The sequence below is a fragment of the Sander vitreus genome, chromosome 19, assembly GCF_031162955.1.
Source record: "Sander vitreus isolate 19-12246 chromosome 19, sanVit1, whole genome shotgun sequence".
Lineage (NCBI taxonomy): Eukaryota > Metazoa > Chordata > Actinopteri > Perciformes > Percidae > Sander > Sander vitreus.
Window position 1 is genome coordinate 3,938,474 of NC_135873.1, and position 23,143 is coordinate 3,961,616.

Genomic DNA, 23,143 nt, shown 5'->3' on the forward strand with positions numbered 1-23,143 from the left:
TAATTTGTAATTTGTACCAACAAGTACCAACTTAAAAAATATAAATAAACAAACGTTATTCTAATTTTTTTTTTACACTTTTCTCCTACCTAGAAAATGTGGCTTTGAGAGGAGTGGCTTTTCAATCTTCCTCAAAATTAACCGGACATGAAGCGAGCAAAGTTATTGATGGCCATCCGTTTTCCACCTGCAGCCAAACTGAAGACAAACCCAGTCAGTGGGTGATGGTGGATCTACTGTTTCCCTGCAATGTGACTGTGATCCAACTTGCCTACAGTCGGGACTGCTGCTATAGTAGTGATGTTCGAGTGGACAACACAAGGTAAATATTTAGTCGAAGAAGGATGGATGAATGCATCGTCCAACTATGTTTGTAAGTGGAGACTTTCCTTCCGAAAAAAACTACAGCATCAGTCGTTGCATCACTCGTTGCAGCAGATGCCCAACAAAAATCATGTTTACCGTCAACTGACAAAGCCCTCTGGTAGCTGTAGGATTCATGACATGGAAATAGTGTGATGTTGTTATGGAGCAGCAAAGTCTGCAGGTGAAGGAGGTTGGGGTAGATGGATGGCTTAACAAAACATGAATTTGCATTGGAGAATGTAAAGACTACAGGAAATACTTTGGGACTTTTGTCCATTGGTCACTTCAGCCATTATCTCAGAATTTTGAGAATTTGACTAAAGTCATCTCTGGGTCTCTGGTAGATACAGTAATACCGTAAATATCTTTTACAGGTAAATCTGGGAAACAAAAAAAAATAAAAATCAAGTTTAAAGGTAAATCAAGCAGTGTCATGTGTACCTTTTCTATGTCTCTTTTATCTATTTCAGCTGCATGGTCATCCCAAGTAGTTCACAATCACTGGTGACCCTGGATTGCGGTGGGATTGTGGGTCGCTATGTGACTGTTATGCATCCTGACATACCACCGCCTCTGTGTGAGGTCGAGGTCTACAGCACTTGGGCGAATCCTCAAAACAGATATCCTCAGCAGCCCCCGCCCAGTGGTAAACAAATTATACAATATTATAAAATCCTACAATGCAATATCCCAACTAAAAATTGTAGGGTCATCGCATTTGCAGTTGATACTGTCATTTATATTATTAGCTTGTTAGGACCTTGTTGATAAAACTCACTGGCAAGGCTAATGTGGTGGGAGTGGTTGATTTCTTGTCCAATTAAAGATTTTACTTGTATCACCTCTATAAATACCACAGTAATGCTGAATAATTACTTTACGTTTGTTTTTTAAGCAGAAATATTTTCCAGATAGATTTGTTTTCTCTTCGACCTTTTAGTGATTTAATCAAGTCTGATTGTAGTACAGGCATTCATACTAGTCCTACACAGTGATGGGAATAACGGCGTTATAAGTAACGGCGTTACTAACGGCGTTACTTTTTTTCAGTAACGAGTAATCTAATTGATTACTCTTCCCATCTTAATAAAGCCGTTACCGTTACTTTGTTTCTCTCACTATATGACTCTAGAGTCCGTACTTGCTTGAAAGCTAATCGCCGTCACTCTCTCACTTCTCCCTTTCTCTATCACCTACTTGAATTTTCCTTTTTCTACCAACAGATTACTGCCTCTTTGATTCCTGCAGCCGTGACTACATTCTCATTCGCAATGAACCTAAATCATGGTTTGAAGCCCAGACGTACTGCAGAGAGAGGTTCACTGACCTGGCCACTATCAGCAACGCTAACGACATGAACAGGGTTGTTGACAAAATGAATAATGACTTCAACGACTTTTGGATTGGGCTGTATAAGGGTAACTTAACCTGGAGGTGGTCTTTGTCAGATGAGGGTTACTATGGAGATGGTGAAGCTGAGTTCAGGAACTGGGGTGTTGGTGAACCCAACGCTGAGAGTGGCATCCAGCACTGTGCTGTCATACAACACACTGGTGAATGGAGAGACCTGGACTGTGACTTACCTAACTACTTCCTACCTAAATACACACGGCAAAACAAAGGAGATATACTGTATACTGATTTCTTTGCAAAAATGAATTCTATTTTTCTTCTATTAATCAGTGTCTTTTTCTTCATTAAACAAAATAGTTTGTGCACTTAGTGTTCTTGTTTTTAAATATGGTTTTCTCAGTTTTTATCTCTTTATCTCTGTGCTCTTTTCGTATTTCTGAAAAGTGCTCTGTAACTACTGCTTTTTGTACTGGTTTAAAAAGTGCTGCATAAATAGTTTGTCTGTTTACTGGCTTGTAAAAACTCTAGGATAAAGCATGAACAATGGCCTGTTTGTGGAATACGCAAATGTATATATATATATATATATATATATATATATATATAAAGAAAATACAATGTATACTGTAGATTAGAATCTACAGTATTCCATAATAGTTCATCTTGTTGTCTCAAATAAGAGTTGGGCCTTGTTTACCAACGCTTCTATTGACCAATGAACATGCAACCATCTTCAATTATCAATGTCATCTACAATATAGGGAGTTTTTGGCCTAAAATGTGTATTCCTTCCTGTGCTGTTGTACATGTTGACCTGTGGAGGAAGTCAGACTACAGAGTGCATGTGCTTTCTTTTCTTCAACAGGTGCGTGCAGCCTGAAGGGGCTGGAACATGAGTCTTGCTTCTCTGGCTGCGGACTGAAGTTGAACAACTACTAATGTGTGTACTTAAGGGAATAAACAGGGAAAGAAGTAGAGTAAGATTACAAAATGTGCCTACAGTAAGCAAACACAGTATGCAAAGATTGTATTTAAGTTGCTTTACCCATGTGTCAATGACATTTTACTTTGTAGCCAATTCAAAATAATCATATACATTGTTTTGTGTGAAACCATGAATCTTTCTGAAAATAGTGTGTTATGTTAAAGAGTTTAACTGTGTCTTGCTCTCTCTTGTCAGATATTATAGAAGCAGCATTACATGGACATGAAATGAATACTTTGCCTTTTTTTTTGACGTTTTATTCAATAATTTGCAAAGAAAGTCCAAAAACAAAATACATTACATACAGCACAGTTAATCATTAGTTACTGAAGCATATTCCTCTCTCAAGGGAATGAGCTCATTTCCATGCAATCATTGTAATCAAAACACAACAGAGGGCTCAGCCCAGTTAACTTGAAAAAAATACACTGAAAATTAGACCTATACCTTAGAGCAAACTGTGCCTAATTATATACACATCACATGATATATAAATGTACTACATACATAGCATATAGTCTAAAAACTACAAAGCTAACACACAAAACAAAAATGAAAAAAATAAGCAAAACAAACCCAAAACCTCCTTAATTAAAGTTATGCTCTGAATCATCATTAAGCAGGATACATGATGGAGAGCAGTTCATCTTTAAACACAAACTTTATAATATTCTTTTTGTTATTTGTTCCCAAAAATGCTTTACTGGTGGACTCTTCTACATAACATGTAAGAAAGTCATGTATGATATCTCCTAATGTATGTATACCAGAGCTATACCAATGAGGTGAAATTAAGTATTGTCCTCCAGAATTTAATGAATTGTTATAGAATATAGGTGTGTTGGCATGCCACTGTAGTTTCCAATCATAAATCTTTTCAATTTTCGATTATTTTTTATTTCATAGGCTATTATTTGACCATATTTCACTTTACATTTTTCAAAACAGAGGGATGTAAATCAAACATTGACATAAAAATGGGCCTTTCTTAAAAACGTTTTAGTAAAATGTAATAACAAGATTCATCCACAGAAAGGCTACATTTGTTGTATTAAGACATATATTTTAAAATAATTTAATCTGATATTTTAGAATTTCAGAACAAGCTTGCTAAAACTTGCACTGCTGACAAACAGCACAAACACAAAGGTGGGAATGCAAATAGTAACCACCTGATGCCATAGGACCACTGGTAACCAAATCTGCTCATGTTTCCACCTCACTGCTGGTTGAGTTTTGCATGAAATGACATGAAAAAGTGAGAGAAATTTCCATGAAGAGTTGGTTGTAGGATAAAGAGAGCGGTAAGTCTATCTGAAAAATATACATACATATGTGTAATAGTAATTTAAATTATTCTACACTATAGAACCACACACATGTGATTTATGTAATACATTTAAAATAACCTAATTATTAGAAGTTATTTAAATTTTTAGCTTCCTATCTCTCTGTGATATACTTTCTGTGATGTGCTGTTAGTATGTTTTTTATTAGTCTGGCTCAGATTAAATGGTGTGGCTAAAGACTGCTGTCCCCTTCATTGGTAAGCACAATTCATTACTTACACTACCGACTTCAATGGTTGCTGTTGAAAGATGAAAATAACACAATTTTTTTTTTTTTTACCCACAGGGATTCTCTTTTTGTTTCAGAGGACCACTGCTCGGCTGAGTAAGTACCTGCAGAAAACGTTATTTTTACGTCTTGACCACTGTAAACATGTAATGTTTGTTTTATTATTACTAATGTATCACAACTGGCAAAAGATGCTTTCCAAATCAAAGACATGTAAAGACCTTGTAAAAATGCTAAAGAACTTGAAAACACTGGTCTGCTTACATGCATTTTGTTTTTCTTGTGTGTTATTTTTTGTTATTTTTGACAACAATAATGAGCTGACCTAGCATTTTCCTGAAGAGATTAAAAACTTACCTTCTCTTCCACAGGCTGGTGAGAATGAACAACAATGTTTCTCTCATCATATACACATTATTTCCTTGTCATTTAAAACCAAACAAGTTGAATAAGTGAGGTGAAAAAATGTTTTATTCATAACAAAGGTGTCCGAGAGCCGCCTAAAACATTTCTTCCACTGTCCTTACTTCATTTAAAATATTTTTTTAAATAAGTTTGCAGCAAGCATATTGAGACAATATCAAATTCTAGTATTTCAATGTTGCAAACCCAAATACAGTGTTGATTCAATGGCATTTTTTGCAACATTTAAACGGTGACTATAGAAATGTTGACATAAAGTACATTTTTTATAAACTCAACCATATACAAACCTGTCCGACCATCACTCAATATTAAATTAAGAATGTGTACTCCCGTTTCTGTTGCTGATGGATTTTTATTTTGTAAACCATGTTGTTGTTTTCTTTCTAAATTGTATTAGTAAATTAAAGTTAAACATTCACAGTGAACAGTTGGTGTTGAGACTCACAGGAAGGTGTTGATTCTGCATTGATTCTAATTCAGGACACCCCTATCCCCCTTTGTTGATACCATTTGGAAGATAATGCATATTAATGTTCTGCTCTGCTTGCTTTTCTTTTCTAAACCTTTGCCCAAAGTTTCTCAGCAGTACCACCTCGTCAATGTCTCCCTGACCTGGTATGACGCTCAGAGCTTCTGCAGAGTATAGTACACCGACCTGGCCACAGTGAACAACATGGACGACAAGAACAAGTTGGTCAACATGCTGGGCAGTAATGTTACATACTGCTGGATTGGGCTTCAGAAAGGAAAGACTCACAGGTGGATGTGGTCCGATGGCAGAGGCACAGCGCAGTTCACCCCATGGGCTGTCGGTGAATCGGACAATGCCAGTGGCAATGAATGGTGTGGAGAAATGTATCAAAATGGCCAGTGGAATGACGCACAGTGTGGAGGTGATAGCGGTTTTGTGTGTTATGAACGTGAGTAAATGACATACAGTCTGATTTTGTCACGCATGTAAAGTGATAAAAATATGCTTTAAAAACATAGTAAATAAAATCCAGATGTAACAATATTCAAACAACAGGATTGGATGCTGCTTTCAGTCCATTGATAGTCTTTATGGGCCTAACACTAGAAAACAAAGTTATTAAAATGTTCTGTGGTTGTTAAACATTATCTTACATTAGTAATGTTTGTTAACCTAATCTCTTGCTTGACCCCTGCTGGCATTGCAGAAGAAATACCTGAAATTAATTTTTGCTGCCATCTCCCTGTATGTCTCTTTAGGCCAGCAGGATGGTTCGCAAAAGTATCTGTATTACCCAGCAACAAACTCGGCGAACAGTCAAGAATTGTGCAGAAGTAGGCACACTGACTTGGCCTATGTAAGCAACGAGGCAGAGAACTCAAACATTGCCAATGTTGCCGGAATGTTTAACAGCCTGTGGATCGGAATGATGCCTGGATGTGGTCTGATGGAAGAAAAACTTCCTTCAGGTACTGGTTGAGTGGCTCACCTGATTTGGGAGACTGTGTCACAGCAGGGACGCTGGATCGGAGCTGATTGTAAACAGAAGGCCGTGTTTGTCTGTCAGGGAGGTGAGTTACTGAAATGCAAAAATAATTCTTGCTGCTAGACATGCTGCTAAAGTGATTTCTTTAGTTAGGAGAAGATGGCTGAGCATGCATACATTTTAACTTTCATTTCTGCTGTATCTAGAAAACAGGGGCATATACCAGATAAACATAGTGAAGCATTTAGCAGCTAAGGAACCAAATATTTCTTATGGGAGTTGGTGGAGACCATTAATTTTTTTTTTTTATTAATTTTTTATTTTACCAGGAATATTCCCATTGCAATTCAGAATCTCTTTTTCAAGGGAGTCCTGGCCTGGCTGGAGTCCAGCAGCATAAACAATTTCAACATAAAAAAAAATGAACAAACTTAAAACGATCAGCAAATTACATCAAACAATCAGTCGTTAGAGTTCAGTAAAAGGACGTGTATTCAGTGGTCAGAAAGTCCTTAATCCTGTTTTTAAAATCTTCCAGGCAAAGATTGTGGTTTGGGTTTAAACCAGAACATTTATGTTACTTCCATGAGTACGTAAATGACGTAATTATGCACGTGACGTAGAACTTGACATAGTTCCGTTTTTTAATTAAAGCTAAACGGGACACGTTACTCGGTCTCCTGGGTGAAAGTCCTGTGTTTGATGACCTACTGGGTCGTTTTTCGGGGGAGGACAGTTTTAGCCAGAAACACAACTACAAATTAATGATAATGTTGCTCAGACAACTGGATGTGGTCAAAAAAAGAAGTTATTGCAGGTGGAAATAATTTAGTTTATTTAACAAAGAGCTGATATTTGGCGATTTATAATGTATTCTTATTTTTACTCAAACAGCATGTTTGTGAGGTGAAAGTACTTGGTTATATCTGCAGTGCTTTCTTTTAGGCTGAAAAAGGTTCCAACAGAGTGCATAAAAAGGTAGCCTGAAAGACAAAGCCCACTGCCTGAGACAATGATCACTAACAATATGATTCTGTGTTGTGATGCTGCAGGTCTCAAACTAAAGAGGATGGTAATAAGGATTACAATGCGCTCTAAAGTGGACCTCACTAATTCAGTCGGTGATGCACTCCTGAAAAAGGTAAAAAAATATATAATTGATGAAGTAATACTAAATATGTGTATATGTTCTGTATGCGGCCTGCATTTAAAAAAGAGACAACAGGAGACTACATACACACTGTAGGTTTGACCTGTTTATTCAAGATACACAGATGTATTCATATTTTATTAGTGTTTCAAAACTTCAATGATTTACAGATACATAAATGTTACACAGATGGGCAGGTACAGCTAGTGTTCAGTTAGATTTTCTTTTTAATTTGTAACACTGGTGTTTGCCCTCAGTTGGAGACAGGCATGAGACAAAAGATGACTGATTTCAATCTCAGCTGGCAAAGTGACAAAAGTGGACTCATCTTCCAACGTCAAGAGCAGTTGGAGGCCGCCAAGAAGCCAGGTGAGTGTAGCCTCCTGATCTTAAGAGACATGCTTGACCACAGACACCTTTCAGCTATAGTATTTGACTATCAGCAGTCATTTGGGATTGTCTGACAAAACAGGTAAAAACTCTTTAAACACTTAAAGGAATAGTTGGACATTTTGGGAAATGGACTTATGCGCTTTCTTACTGAGAGTTGGATGTCATGTCTGTACGAAAAATATGAAACTACAGCCTGCAGCTTGTTAACATAGCTTAGCACAAAGACTGGAAACAAGGGGAAACAGCTAGCCTGACTGTCTAAAAGTAACCTCCTACCAACACCTCTCAAGCTCACTGAATCTGATTCACTGAGTCTCATTTGTTTAATCCGTGGACTAAAGAGCCTGAGGATGTTATTTATAAACAGCTTTAAGCCACGCCTTCTGCATATTGTTGATTCTTGTATCTTGGATAAGGCGTACTTCATTGTATTGAATGTCATTTCTCCTTGGTGATGAGTAATGATACCTTAAATAGCTCATGCTTGAGACAAGACTATTAGATGCCTCCTAACTTTCAAGTTCTGATTTCCAAGAAATGAAAATGAAGTCCTTTAGCTGAGTCATTACACTGGTGATAATAAATGTTCTGATTTCTTGTAAACGTCTGTAAGCCTACCGATTAACTTGTCGGTGTGGTTTATTGCATCAGGTGAGCTTACGCGCACGTTTGTTTTCATTGTCTTTTCTTCTCAGTGATGAAAGATTTGTACATTTTTGTCAGCCCGCCAGCAGATTTTGACATCAGACACACCCCGTATTTCCTGCCATGCCTGAAACTGAATGCAGATATGTAAATCTTTCTAACTATAGATTCAATCTCTCTTTCTCTTTATCTCTGTGTGGTTGTCTCTCTGTCTCTCTAATCTGTTTCAACAGTGAATCACTCTGTAGGAAGACTCAAATTGACAGTCATTATTTGCATTAAACTAAGAAGATACAGTGTGTTAATTAAGGAGCTTTAGAAGTGGTGGTACAGTAGAATTTTTGTTAACCTCACAGGGTCAGTTCTTTGTACAAAGGTTAAAAAAAATTCTACTGTACCACCACTGGTGCGTAAGCTCACCTGATGCAATAAACCACACCGACAAGTTAATCGGTAGGCTTACAGACGTTTACAAGAAATCAGAACATTTATTATCACCAGTGTAATGACTCAGCTAAAGGACTTCATTTTCATTTCTTGGAAATCAGAACTTAAAAGTTAGGAGGCATCTAATAGTCTTGTCTCAAGCATGAGCTATTTAAGGTATCATTACTCATCACCAAGGAGAAATGACATTCAATACAATGAAGTACGCCTTATCCAAGATACAAGAATCAACAATATGCAGAAGGCGTGGCTTAAAGCTGTTTATTAATAACATCCTCAGGCTCTTTAGTCCACCTTACCTCTGCTGGAACTCAAACACGTAACAGGATTTGCATAAACATTTGTTGTTGAATTTTCCATTCTTTGTTTCTTTTATTACATTTTTTAATATAATCAGTACAAACTATATTTGTGAAGATGTGTGCTGTTAGCTTACTGGAGCTTACTGCTTACTATTATTAATCTTTCATCACCTTTATTACAATCATGCTGCTGCTTAAACGTTCCTCTTACTTAACTGAGTTATGATTGTAAATAGTTACAATAATTTCACAACCCTTTCCAAAGTGTTTTAAATTGTTTTTTTATTTTTATTTTATTTTTACATTTTATTATTATTTCTGGAACGGTTTCTGATTAGTTTTGAAAAGTAGTCTTATTTTTTTTAAACCTTTTGCCATAAGTAACCTTTATTTTATGTGTTTTGTGTCATCAGGAATCTGCAAAAAGCCAAACATCTCACCAGAAATTAGGCTACTAAGAGCTGGTGCAGGTCAGTGAACTAAATCATTAACTTTTAGCAAATATGAGATACTTCATACGATACTACTTTCTTAAATGTCAGCAGCTATAGGGTTTGTAAGTTGTTACTATTTTTCTAATGTTTATTAAATAATTTAGTAATACTTAATGTCTATTTATCTCAAACCAGGTTGTATAATATTATTAATAGGCAAATCATAAATACATGCTCATGCTCACTTTCTAATAAGCCAGCAAATCTGCAATAAATGTTAAGTCATTAAGAAAGGGGAATTAACCATATATATTCTGCAGTTACAAATGTTTATAATATAATTATGGGTCACAGAAGTGGAAAGCAAACTGTTAATAAATAATTTATAACTGGTTCTTCAAGCCTACAGATATTATATATATATATATAAAATTTGTTTTGGCCCAGATGCCCTGAAATTTCCCCCAGAAAGTCAGAGGTCAAAAGTGCACTGGACCAAGAACTAGGGAGAATTAAAGAGCTACAAAGACAAAGCCAGTGCCCAAGACTTAAAGTGCGGATCAAATGATCGACCGCCATTGCCATCCATAGAGCCACGCCTCCAGCGAGGTGGTTTAAGTGTTTTAAAAAGTATTAGAAAGTGGTACAACTAAATAATTAACATGGGTTCTGTTGTTATCACCTCTTCAGGTATTTAAATACAGCTGGACTACCTTTTTGAAGCTGAACAGAGAAAAAACTAAACTTTCATCTTCATCTTGATGTCTAAGGGTATCGTCATGGAGTTGACATTGGAGGAACAGATTGATAGGATCCAGCGCCTTTCACAGTATGTGCAACAAAACCCACAGTCCACCAGCACAAAACTATTCTCTTTTTTAGCACTGCTAAACGCGTACATTCCTGAGGCCTACCTTCTGATGCCTGAGTGTCAGAAGATCCTTGGACCACCTGATCCCATCCATGGAGGCCCCCCCTTTGAAGAAAGAATGGAGCCTTTTACGTGTTTTATCAACACATCCAGTCCAAACCCTGAACACAGATGTATGATTGACACAGTGTTTGCACAGAGTGCTGTGAATATACTAGCTTGCTTAGGGAATTCCAGGAGTGCTATAGTGAAGAAATTTATGTTCTCACTTTGTGGAGATCAGCCCCAACCACATACACTCCAGTTCATCAAAGAGTTGCTGACAAAGAGAAAATTGGGAGAAAATGGTAAAGAGAAGTTTTCCAGGTTAATTGAAGATATACACAAGAAAGAGAATTTTCACAAAGCCGTGTCTGTTTTGGAAACTGCATCAGATAAATTAAGACAGAACCACATTTTTCCCCAAACCGTTTCTCGTCTTTATTACATCAGAGGAGGCATTGACTATAAAAAAGCTCAAGAATGGGCAAAGAAAGCCATTACAAGAGCTCCAAACTACTCTCATGCGGCGGACACTCTTGGGCAGATATACAAGAACCGTTTGATGAGGGAAGCCAATCGACAGGAGGACATCTTGCACATGGCAACAGAGGCCTTCAAAGCCTTTAAAGATGTGGAGAGGAAAGCTGACAAAGAAGAGGGCCCAGAAATGAAGGACACAGCTGGTACTGTAAGCATTTCAAATTCTTTCAACAACAGAGGCCACTTTGGCTTTATTCAAGTGGCAAAGACAGCCTTTGAGAAACTAAATAAGGTACGATCTTATCCTTCACAGAGACACAGCAGTTTCATTCAAAAGTGGAAACGGGAAGTTGAAGCCAAGTTTGACTTTTTTGAATGGTACCTAGTCTACTCCAAGCCTGACATGACATCCTTAGAGCCGTATTACTTTTGGAAGGACATTGTACTTTGTTACGAACTGTACACAACAAAAACAGCAGCTAAATCCACCAGCTTTCCAGGCCTTCTAGATGGTCTGAATCACGGCCTTTTCACATCAAAAGGAAGACGTGCTGGGTTTGAGGAGCCTGAGGAAACAGTGTCTGATTTAGAGGCAATCCATGATCGTTTGAAAACCATATACGAGGCAAATGTTGACGATGTCAAAGTAGCTGAGAGGTACATCCTCTCCAACATCATCTTGAGCAACAAGATGCATAACTCTCTCACTCCAGTGAAAGAACTCCAAGCAATAATTTACAGATTCTTGGGCACAGAAGTGGGGTGTAGAAGCTCTGAGTTTTACCTTTTGGTTCTGCTGTTGTTTTGGCCTGAGGAAGAGCCTTGGGTGGTGCAAGAAGAGGATGATGAAGAAGTGGAACAGACGGCCACGGAGGACGACGAGTCAGAAGACAAAACCTGGGTGGATGAGGACAGCAATGAGGAACAAGAAACAAGAGGAGAGCCTGCACAGCTATCCCTTGACCTCATGTTTGATCCTGACCTGCAAGAGCATGTCACCTTCATGAAGAAAGCGTTTGAGAGAGCTGAGTATGCCAAATACCTTCGAGGCAGGTACCTTTTACCTCTGTTTTTTCTGGGGACGGGCTCTGGACTGAGCAAATGGATTCACAAATCAAGGTTGGATGCAATCGTGGAAAAAAAGGTGGATGCTGAGCTAGCTGATGATCATGATAAAAGAGCTAAGAAGAAATGGAAGCGTATCAATGAAATGTGGATCAATGGGGACGTGTGGCGAGTCCCAGAAATCCAAGACATGCTTCTCCCAATCCAAGTAGAGCTATGCCACTCTCCCAATATGCCACAGGATCATGGAAAAGAGCAAGTGTTTATTTGTGTTGGAGGGAAGAAAATAATGGCTACAACAGAGGTTGAACAACCTGAAGCTCCAGTGTTGAGCCCAATGCTTTTCTATCTTGGCTTCACAATTCAGGGTCCTGTCGTCTTCAAAGTGGGATAACCTTACGGTACATGTCTGGAGAGTAATTGACAATGAACACTTTGGGATTAAAAGACATACATGCTAGGTAACTTCTGCCACTGTCCTTGACATAGGCACTGACATTACAACTGGAGTTGTTCCCCAGGTGCCGGACTATGGCTAAATTTACCAGCCTAACTGCTCCTAATGAGTTAGGATGGCTTAAATGCAGAGAATACATTCCTCGTATGTGTAAATGAACTTGGCAAATTAATTAAATATTATTCATATTATTACAAAATCAATGTCTGTACAAAGTGTTATGGCAACCCATTCAATAGTTACTTATTACTTATTATTATTATTATTATTATTATTATTATTATTATTATTATATTATTTACGATATTACTGTCTGAACCGAAGCGGTGGACTGACCGACAGGTCATCATTGTCATAGAGCCATAAAATAGTCATAAAGTCATAAAATAACTGTAAGGTTTGGTTTATGAGTGTATAAAAGAAAAAATAAAATATACATTTAACATATTTATATAGCATATTAACATATTTAACATTTAGTCTGATGAAATGAAGAAAAAACAATATGAAAAGCATTATCATTTTTGTTGTTTTTTAAATGTACTTTTCCAATACAAACTTGAAATGCATTGTATTGCATTAGACTTTGACAGTTTTATGATATTTTATGAGTTGTTGCTTGTATTCCTGTGCTTTTAATATGCATGTGCATACAAACTTGAATCAATGTTTTTCAAAAAGGAACATGTTGTAAAAAACGTAATTTGAAATAATGTATACAGTTGTTTTGGGAATAGAATTAAACTTGCAATGTGAGTTTCTGAACCATGGAAGTTCACTGAAATTTAGAAATTTTTGAGAACACTTTAGAATAAAGGTAATTTGGGTGTAAAAAATAAAACAAACAGTTCTATTGGTCCACAAAATCATTTCCCCATTCATTGTCTATGGAGCAGCTCTAGATTTTATAGCAGATCACATCAAACATTTGAGACTTACTTATCTGGTTTCTGGCTTTTGAATAAACTATTCCAGGCCATCAAAATATCCATCCATCCATCTTCGTCCGCTTATCCGGTATCGGGTCGCATCAAAATAACATTGGAATTCTTAATTTAGGTAGTGTTCCCCTTTAAGTAATAGTGTAAAACACAACAACATTTATTCATAACACATTCACATATTAGAAAACCCAACAAAACCAAATACACAACATTTTAATAGGACATTAACAAAATAGAAAACTAATGTGTTTCATCCAATGTGTTTGTGCTTTACACCTCAGGGCCACCGTAAGTAATGGATACAGGTTGCACACACAACTGAATAATGTGAATGACAACAGTTTACAACAACTACAAAGCTTACTGTCTGTGCTAGAAAGTGTAACAGCGCCCTCAGCGGTCAACCGTTTACGGTGAATATAGTGTAAATACGGAATTTCCGAGGAGACCCTGAAGGCAGCATTTTCCCCGCATGAACCTGCTTAGTTTCAGTTAGCCGTTAAATGTTTGTCTGTCGCACAGGTGTGTGTCGACTCGTCCTCTTTTGTCAAATGCCGAACACTCCAGATGAGAAACTAAATGCCCGGTGACTGGAATGTTTCCTCGGACTCCCTAAAACAAACCGTACTGTTTGTGGGAACAAAAAAAGCAAAGCTAACGGGTCGTGTAACGTTAACATGTTATTAACGTTAGCCCCAGCAAGACAGGTGCACTGCGGCTTCGAGATTTGAGACGTTAGCCTCATCGTTTGTGATACAGACAGCTTGTAAGTGGACATCTGTGTTTCAGCTTTGTACGAAGATAACCTAAAGTGACATTATCAAGGTAAGTAACGTTAGCATTGTCTGTCGTGGTTTGCTTTAGCTCAACACAGCAACTAAGCCAGGAAGAGATTAGTGTAACGTTAACGTTATCTAAGAGGGAGGCATGTTAGCTAGCTAATTGTTGGTTGACCCCGTAATCTACTGTTAACGTTAATTTAGCTAGGTAGTACTAGGAAAAACATGCTTAATAAACAGTAGTTTTGATTATTGTGTAAATGGCAGTTACCTGGATGTAACTCCAGTTCTATGAGTAACGTTAACGTAGGGAAATATAAATTAATTTTAAGGTTTCTTGCTTACAGTGCGGACATAGAACCGTTTTCAGAGCAGCTTCACTGGCCTGTGTTATTAAGCTGACAGGTGGAGCACTGGAAACCACTGCTGACAAACTGGGAAACCACTTTTTGACGTATAAACAACTACAAGCTGATTGGCGGTTTTCCACGAAATCTTAAGGTCATAGCCTTTTAAACAGACTGTTTTCAACAAGCTTAACTGAGCACCAGACACCAACTGACCTGTTTTTGGAGGTTTTATCAAGGCCTAAAGTTACAGTTTGTTCTACTTTAAAAAAATTTTTTTTATCATTTTATTAATCATCATGCAGGAAAAAAGATGTGATTGGTAGGTAAATAAGTTTTAATTTGTTTTCACAAAATGCTCAAAATAAGGAACCGTTTACTGAAGGCCTCTCCGATTGCTTTTTATTATTGACTATTTTGGAGATTGTTTTCCAGATTAATAATTATTTTGTCTGTAAAAAGTCAATAAATAGTCCCAATTATAGGCAAGGCAGCTTTATTCGTGTGTTTACATAAAAGTGCTTTACATAAAACATAACTTGTACTTTCCCAGGGTGAAGTTGCTTGTTTTTTTTCCAGCCATTAGTCCAAATATATTCAGTATACTATCTGACAGAGAAAAGCAACAGATATTCCAGTTTCAGAGACTGGGACCAGCGAATGTTTTTTTCATTTTTGCTTGAAAAATCTATCTATTAATTGAAAGCAGTGTTATGTCTAATCAGTTAACTGATTCATCATGTCGCCCTCCCTTCCCTCTCCACCTATCCTGCTCTCTATTTCTCCAATTATCACTCTCATGTCCCTTAATTTCTACCCACCTCCATCTCTCTCTTGCCTCTTTTCACCATCTTATCTCCAATCCCCACCACTACCTCATCCACTTTTTCCACTTCTTTCCGTCCTTATCTTTCTCACCACCTCCACTTGTCTCATCTCTCTGACCTTACAGTTTGAATACTGACATCATGGCCTCAGCCCAGTCAGAGCATTCCAGTGTCTTGCAAGAGGAGCTCACCTGCCCAGTGTGCCTGGACTTGTACCGCGACCCCCACTTGCTTCCTTGCGGCCACAACTTCTGCAAGACCTGCCTGGATCGCCTAAAGCGGCAAGCAGATCGCGGTCGCTTCCGCTGCCCAGAGTGCCGCGAAAGCCACCGGTGTGGCATCAACTTTCAGAAAAACTTCAAACTAGCTAATATTGCTGACGACTACCGTCACCGGCGCAGATCTACTACTGCAGCTGCTACAGCTTTAAAATCCAGGGAATTTCTGTCGTCTTCTCTGTCAGCGCAGCAAGCCAGGAGTCTGTTTGCTGTTCCATGTGACTACTGCCCCTCAGTTGCCGCAGAGGCATCAGGCATCAGTGCTGTCGGAGAAGGGTATTCTGCTGCTTCTGTTTCTCAGGAAGAGGGTGACAAACGGGAACCCGCTGCTGCTGCTGCTGCTGCTGCTGCTGAGTCAATGTTTGCAGTCAAGACGTGCCTGAAGTGTGAGGTGTCAATGTGCCAGGAGCATGTCAAGCCACATCTTGAACTGCCGGCTTTCCGCGAGCATCCACTGACCGAACCAATGAACGACTTCTGGAAGAGGAAGTGCCCGGATCATGATGAGATATACAGGTGAGAGGCATGTGCACTCAGATATTGTGGTGTTATATTTTGAAAAGGTGGGCATTTCATCATGGAGGGAAATAGTTTTTTCTCAATGCCACAAAGTTTTGATCTAGTGTTACTGTGACCAATCATCGATCATCCACCTATTTGACCAAAAAATAACTGTCTGAATGAAACAATATTCTCAGACAGTAATAGTCAGCTGATGTTTGATATTACCTAGGGATGTACCGATTTGGTTGTTTTTATACCAAGGTTGCTCTACTAATTCTTTTGCCCACTTTTATTCAGTTTCAATAACTTGTACAAAACCAAACATAACACATTTTTTCACATTAACCTAGAATAACATAATAGAGTGCCACTTCATAAGCAAGTGTTGTACTGCATTTCAAGAAGATCTGTCATTTACCAGGTTTATCTTAATTCTGTTTTTATTTGGTATATACCTCCAGATATTACTGCATGGATGACAAGATGTGCGTGTGCAACGCCTGCACCATAGAAGGAGGACACTCGGGACACACAATTAAGACCCTAAAAAACACGATGAAAGATCTCAAGGTATATCTTTTTATATTAAAAATGGTTTCTACACAGGTTAGAAAAGTTTATTATTATTATTATTATTATGGGAAATAAAAATAGGAAACTTACACCTTTTTAAAGAAAGCTAGGAATTTTCAGTCCCATTGTAACGTAGGTTATAAAAGGTTTTTTGAACCTCGCCTAACATCCCACGTAGTCATACTTTTGGTTAGAATATCTGCATTATTATGTTGAAATTATGTGTCTCTCTGTGCACCCTACTCAATTCAGTTTTACCACCTTCTGATTGTTTGGCTCACACAAAGTCTTGGGATGAGTCTGGAATCCTAATGAATGAGTTGTTGTTGGGAGTGTGCGTATGCCTGTGTGTAAATGAAAGGGGAAAAAGTCACATGACTTTTTGGTCTTTCTGTAGGGGAGTTAAATCCACTTCCTGTGCTTCTCCTGAACAGAGTGTGAAGTTGAAAGGGCTTCCAGTTCATTGCTTTGGATATTCAGTCCAGAAACCTATTAATTCAAAATATTCTATACATTAGACATAATTGATTGATGGCCTTACTTATTATATTATGTTAATTTGCAACAGTAAGACTGTAGGCTTTCAAAATTCCCTAGCAATTTTTCTTTGTGTTGGCACCCAAATGGATTCAATTAATACAATAATGAAAGTTTTTTTTGGTGGAATAAACAAACCACAGGCAAAGTATCTAGTGTTCTAAAGCAGCGGTGGATATTTTCATTTCCCTTTGACAATAAACAAATCTAGAGACAAGATATTTCAAAGGGTTTCAATTTTATTATTTAATTCCGTCTGTCTTTATCTGACTATGATCTTTATTCAGTTCTTATTTCAAATACTTTTCTTGTAGTATACTTCTGGATCTCACACTTTTCCGTATGTCTTTTATTGTGCTCCCTCTATCATTGATGACTGGCAGTATGAATGTGTATATATGTTTTAGTGGACTGTAGAAACTGAATTGCTCTTCGGGGATAAATAAAGCCATCTATCTCTGTATCAGTTGTAGAGCTTAGATCGGGCCCAAAAAATCAAGCCCAAGCCCGACCCTGCCCATGCGCGTTGTGTCCGAGCCCGGCCCGACACATTTACTGTAACTATGAGCCCGAGCCTGATTTAAACCCGACAATTTTGGGCCGTTATAACTGACGTTCTCAACTACAATTCCGAGTTGTTTGAACTACAGAAATCTGTTTAGAATTATCTTAATGAATAATGCAACAAGGACGAAGCATGTAAACTGCGCTGTTTGTTTATTCAGAATGGCATGGATCGCAAATGGATCCGAATGAAGAAACATAAAAAAAGCTAGCTCCCTCAGCTGAATAGTGTGGGTAACAGTTTAAGGCAGCAACGTAATCAAAGCCTTGGAGCCATATAGGAGACTTTCTTGTCTCGATCACCTAATTAATACTGTCCTTCGCCACGGTCTGCATGCTGATGCACTGGCCGACAACAGTGCTGCAGATGGGGGAGACATGATGTAGCACAGTTTACCTCACACTCAAGTCAGTGCAGGACAGCCAGAGCTACAGGAGAAGCTGGAGAGGCATAGCTTTCTCCCCACCGAATTAGGCTACTAAGGTAATGATTAAAAAAACACAAATGCTTGATCACGGGTCCGGCCCGAGGATAGTGGCGGAAAATATTGGCCCGTGGGTCGGGCAGGGTCAAGCTCGGGGCTCGGGCAGAGAATCTAAACTCTAATCAGTTGAACACCTGACTTTTGAAAGCCATTACAAGCAGCATTGAAACAAGTTTTTGTCATTGGCACAGTAGTAATCAATCACACTTTCAACCCCTACACTCACCTATTTGTGTTCTGGGAATACTTTAAATTTTAAAATCTATTGTGACATCATTATCACTTGCCTTCTCATGTTCACCAGGGCACGCTGGATAAGCAGCTCTACAGGGTTGAAAGGAAGTACAGCATGGCAGAGAAAAAACTCCAGGAGCAGAGAGAGAAAGAGAGACAGAATAAGGTAAGAAGGCACACATTTATATTTCAACAGGGCTAACAACTTTGAAAACGGGTGAATATTTGATCATTTGTATTAGGGCTGTAAGGGTTGGTCTGTTTATCTATCTTTTTTTTTTTTATTATTATTATTGAAAAAATAAATATGACTTTCTGATTATCTGTCAGTGACAGTAATGTAACTAATTACACAAACCAAGATGCATACTGACTATGGCTCTACCACTCTAAAATATTTAAATAACTCAAACTTGTTGTAAACATGTTGTCAACCGTTCCTGCTTCAACTTCCAGACTGTGGTCGGGACATTGATGCTCACTTCGGGGCTAACTCCCTCCACTTCACCCAGCAGTTGGGAAGCAAGACACAGGAACTTTACTGGGTTGTGATGAGAAACCTACACTGTACATATACTACCACTTGACAACTTTACCACTAATTTGTTGACACGTGTCTGCCCGCCTCTCTCTCTCACTCTCTTAACCATACTTGCTTTGCACACATTACGCTACTCTTATACCAATGTAATGTGTGAACATGTGGATTGCAATTAAACCCGGCCTTGGCCATTTTCACACAGTAGTACTGCGAGCATCAGAGCTTGCGGGTGGCATTTTACAAGTTGTTTTCTTCATCTACTCTCATTCCAATATGTCCCACGGAATGTAGGGGAGTGTCTGACACCTAAAGCCCACAGGGCCAGGTGTTTCTGACCTTTTGGCTGGTTAGATTGTGAAGTATTAAAGTGCTCATATTATGCTCATATTTAGGTTCATAATTGTATTAAGAGGTTGTACCAGAATAGGTTTACATGGTTTAATCAAAAAACACCATATATTTCGTATTGTTCCATCTTTGTTGGGAGTCGCACATGCGCAGTAGCTAGGTAAGGACTACTAGCCAGTCAGAAGCAGAGTATGAGGGCGTGCCATGCTAGTAGCTAGGCGAGCATTATAACGTGTGTTACAAAGTGACGCTCGTTTGTCACGGAAGTAAAGGCTGGACTACAATAGAGCTGTTTGGAGCAGTTGGTGAACAGTGTTTTCTGTTGAAGATGGTAAGTCCCTTTGGGGTGGACTTTGGGCTTTTTCACTTTGTAAACCTATTACAACTCAAAAAAAGATGTATAACACAATAAAGGAAAGTGGGGGGAAAAGCCAAAAAGCATAATATGAGCAGTTGATTCATCCTTTTCAGCACCATGGACAGCAACATTAAGATACTTTGTGTACAGTAGCTGTGTTTGCACTTAGTGCTGTTATATTTAAGTCTAAGAGTTTTATTTAAGTCTGAGAGTTTTTGTAATGTGTGTAATCAAGTTGACTTAACGTGAAAGTCATAAAACTTGTTTATTTACATGAAGTCAATGATAACAGATTACTTGATTTCTCTTAAGTTCCAGTATGAGACATCCTGTGTCCTCTTTTCCTCCTACTCGTCACTCCCCCCCCCCATCTAGAAGTTTATGGACGACTCTGAGCAGTGCTTGACCAGGCTGGGGGAAGAGATGAAGGCCAAAATACTCAGATTCGTCACCAGATTGCGAGAATGCACACGTAGCCATTGTGACACCAACGGGCCGGCGATTCAGAAGAACATCTTCAGGATCTGCCAGGACCAGGTCCGTCTCCAGGAGGTCCGCTGTGGCATCGAAGGCCTCATGCAGGAAAGCGACCCTTTCCGCTTTATCGAGGTGAGACACCTCGCTCAACACTTTTGACCCATTAAGCACCAATCCCATACATTTTACATTGCTGCGAACCTTTTCACAAAAGAATCATAGCTTAAAAAACGTTAAAGAATTTGCTTGTGATTTGTAGTTAATAAGGTAGACCATGCATGTCCTTTTGTGTGAAATAAACGGAGATAAATTCTTAGATATTTGAAATGTGGAGTTTTTGTAATTTAGGAGGAATGTCTTCAGCTTCAGAACAAATGGTGACAAAAACTATGGCAGCTACATTTTTGTAATACATTAGTACATTACAAAAACAAATCTAATTTGAAGTTGACCTTTTGCCCCTTTGCCACGGGCTGCACCAATAAGTTACCTCCACTAATTTTTATGGAAATCTACTGTATATGATTTGTGTCCAAACATCTGTTTTTGTCCCTTTTTCAGGCACACAAGACAACAGGAAAACAGTAAGTACTGCTTTTATTTTCATTGATGGCTGCAACTAACAATTCTTTTTTTTTTTTTTATTGATTCATCTGCAGGTTATTTTCTCGATTGATTGTGCCCATTAACACTGGAACTAAAACCACCATGCACTTATAATCACACTGAGTTATGTAGGCCCACAGTATTCATCCTGTCATATCAGAAATGAAAGCAAAACTAATCATACTTTTTGTCTGACTATAAAAGTCAAATCCTGACACATGAGAAGCTTTATCTGGCATATGGTTGGCAGTTTTGCTTTAGAAAAATGTCTTAAACTATTGAACAAATAGTTGCAGATTAATTGATGTTTTCCTTTAGGTGTCGTAGGCAGCTAAGAAAAAACATGTTCTACCCAGAATACGTTGACATGGAGACGGAGGTTCTTGGAGTGATGATGGAGGAAGAAATGAGAAAATTCCTTGATGAGGAACTACCGTGTCACATTGTTGCTGCCATTAATTCCCTGTGTAAGGAATTCTCATTCATTAAATCACCTTCTAATGTCACTTTGTCCTTTTTAATGCTGCTGGCTATGACAAAATACAGTGCTTTGTGTTATATCAGCGCTGCTGGACTTAAATACACCTAATGGCTAAAATCAATGTAGTCTAATGCAACAGTCCTGCAGAAAATGCTCCCTTCATGAAGGTTATAATGTTCAGGTTTTTGTTGAATCTGCTTCAGTGAGGTAAAGATTTAATGTTATAGTAATTTTGGAGGCTGCTGTTTAACTTTATGACATTGTACAGAGGGGTGTTTTAGCCTACCCTCGTAAAATGGGGTGGGAAAAAAAAACCCATTTTATAACAGATTCTTTTTTTTCTTTTTTTTTTTTATCTTCTCCACCCATCAGGTCACCTGTCGGATCACGAGGAGGAGGAGGACCAGGAGGAGAATGAGGAAGAGGCTGTGGAGGATGACGACGACGACCACGACGACAGCAGCGTCGAGGAAATGAGGAGCGAGGGGGAGGAAGAGGATGATGAGGAGGAGGAGGAAGACGAGGAGGAGGAGGTAATTGATCAGAGTGAGCTTTACAGCCCAGGGGAGGAAGAGGAGGAGGAAGAGGAAGAAGAGGAAGACGTTGAAGAGGACGAGAACGAAGAAGAGGAGGACGAGGAAGAGTGATGAGTTTAACCGAGGACAGGATTTGGATACATATATTTTTACACCTGTTAAAGCACTTTGGATTTGATTCTTAACTGCGAGTGCCATGTACAGTTCAGGACTCAAGCAGTGACCACATTTTGCCTCAAACCCTCGGACAATGCTCTGAGATGACACACTGGATGATATCAGAGCTTGGAGTCAGCTGGATTTAAAACGAACCGTGCACTGAGAATCTCATGCTAAACCTGTGTTGCGCACTGCTAAACTTAAGGTGCTTTATAGTAGAAGATGATTGATTGCTGTATGCGTGAATGTACATTGACAGAATGTGGCTGGAAGGACTCCTCAAACGGAATTTTGCTAAATTTCTGCATGTCTGGATTTTTACCACTTTGCTAAGAATTTTACATCGTGAGTAATTTGCCTAAACAGAATTGAGTTGATTTGATCTAATTTGTTTTGAGAACTTTCACTTTCTAAATAACAGCTTCTGAAATAATCTCTTAAATTTTCCAAGCATCTGTAAGATTCCCAGTTTTCCATCACCATAGAAAGCCTTTTGATAAGTATCCATGTAAACAGGCCAACACATTTTACCTGAAGGAGAGCAAACACGCAAGGCTACTAACTATTTACTTGAATAAGTCCTGTGTTAATGGATTGTATTGATTTGTTTATTTCATTCTTGCTACAGTTTTGCAAGCCAAAGAGAGAGAGAGTGTGTGTGTGTACTTTAAAAAGTTTTGTTTGCTTGGCATGACATTAGAAAAAAATGCAATATTAACAGTCTATACAGGCTTTAGGATGACTTTGCTTTTCATAGTTGTGCTTTAAAAGCAATTAATGCATTGTTTAATTTTTTTTTCCTATGCACAGTGTATACATTATTCTCAAAATATCGGTTTCAGGCGACAACAGATTTTGCACTTTACTACAGAAAATGCTATGTTATGCCTGAAGTATTTGAATGTTAAAAGTTGATTATTATTTTGATACGAGTGATTTTGTGAGGGGCCAAACTGAAATATGAATACATAATAAAGGTTGTTGAAATGTGCAGTGGCCTGGCTGTCCTTTTGAAAATATGACATACATGATTTAACTTCAGTTTGATTGGATCTACAGGAGGGTAGGAGAAGGGCAAAAAATGGATTTAAATACTTAAATATGTTAACTACAC

At 38.3% G+C, this 23,143-nt stretch overlaps 2 protein-coding genes across 5 annotated transcripts; both read left to right on the forward strand.

The window, feature by feature from the left end:
- The first annotated feature begins 9,102 nt into the window (after positions 1-9,102).
- On the forward strand, positions 9,103-13,207 carry LOC144534289 (sterile alpha motif domain-containing protein 9-like). 3 transcript variants are annotated; one of them, XM_078276137.1, is made up of 4 exons: positions 9,103-9,119; positions 9,516-9,572; positions 10,227-11,137; positions 11,243-13,207. In XM_078276137.1, exons 3-4 carry the CDS (start codon positions 10,298-10,300, stop codon positions 12,386-12,388), a joined length of 1,986 nt encoding a protein of 661 aa, XP_078132263.1. In that variant the 5' UTR covers positions 9,103-9,119; positions 9,516-9,572; positions 10,227-10,297; the 3' UTR covers positions 12,389-13,207. The 3 variants fall into 3 exon arrangements, with proteins under 3 accessions (XP_078132263.1, XP_078132261.1, XP_078132262.1); XM_078276135.1 differs by having other exon boundaries at positions 10,227-13,207; XM_078276136.1 differs by having other exon boundaries at positions 9,105-9,119; positions 10,307-13,207.
- Positions 13,208-13,841: 634 nt separating this feature from the next.
- Positions 13,842-22,435, forward strand: LOC144534312 (E3 ubiquitin/ISG15 ligase TRIM25). 2 transcript variants are annotated; one of them, XM_078276163.1, is made up of 8 exons: positions 13,842-14,220; positions 15,474-16,142; positions 16,592-16,700; positions 18,594-18,689; positions 20,146-20,379; positions 20,809-20,831; positions 21,172-21,320; positions 21,707-22,435. In XM_078276163.1, the coding sequence occupies exons 2-8, from the start codon at positions 15,490-15,492 to the stop codon at positions 21,979-21,981; spliced, it is 1,539 nt and encodes a 512-aa protein (XP_078132289.1). In that variant the 5' UTR covers positions 13,842-14,220; positions 15,474-15,489; the 3' UTR covers positions 21,982-22,435. The 2 variants fall into 2 exon arrangements, with proteins under 2 accessions (XP_078132289.1, XP_078132291.1); XM_078276165.1 differs by lacking the exon at positions 13,842-14,220 and adding an exon at positions 14,538-14,628.
- The last annotated feature ends 708 nt before the right edge of the window (positions 22,436-23,143 follow it).

Excerpts from the sequence above, each read along its gene's own strand:
- LOC144534289 (XM_078276135.1), top strand. The coding sequence starts at position 10,298 with ATGTCTAAGGGTATCGTCATGGAGTTGACATTGGAGGAACAGATTGAT.
- LOC144534312 (XM_078276163.1), top strand. The coding sequence starts at position 15,490 with ATGGCCTCAGCCCAGTCAGAGCATTCCAGTGTCTTGCAAGAGGAGCTC. Across the intron at positions 18,690-20,145 it reads AGAAAGAGAGACAGAATAAG|AAGTTTATGGACGACTCTGA; the intron begins GTAAGAAGGCAC and ends CCCCCCATCTAG. Across the intron at positions 20,380-20,808 it reads ACCCTTTCCGCTTTATCGAG|GCACACAAGACAACAGGAAA; the intron begins GTGAGACACCTC and ends TCCCTTTTTCAG.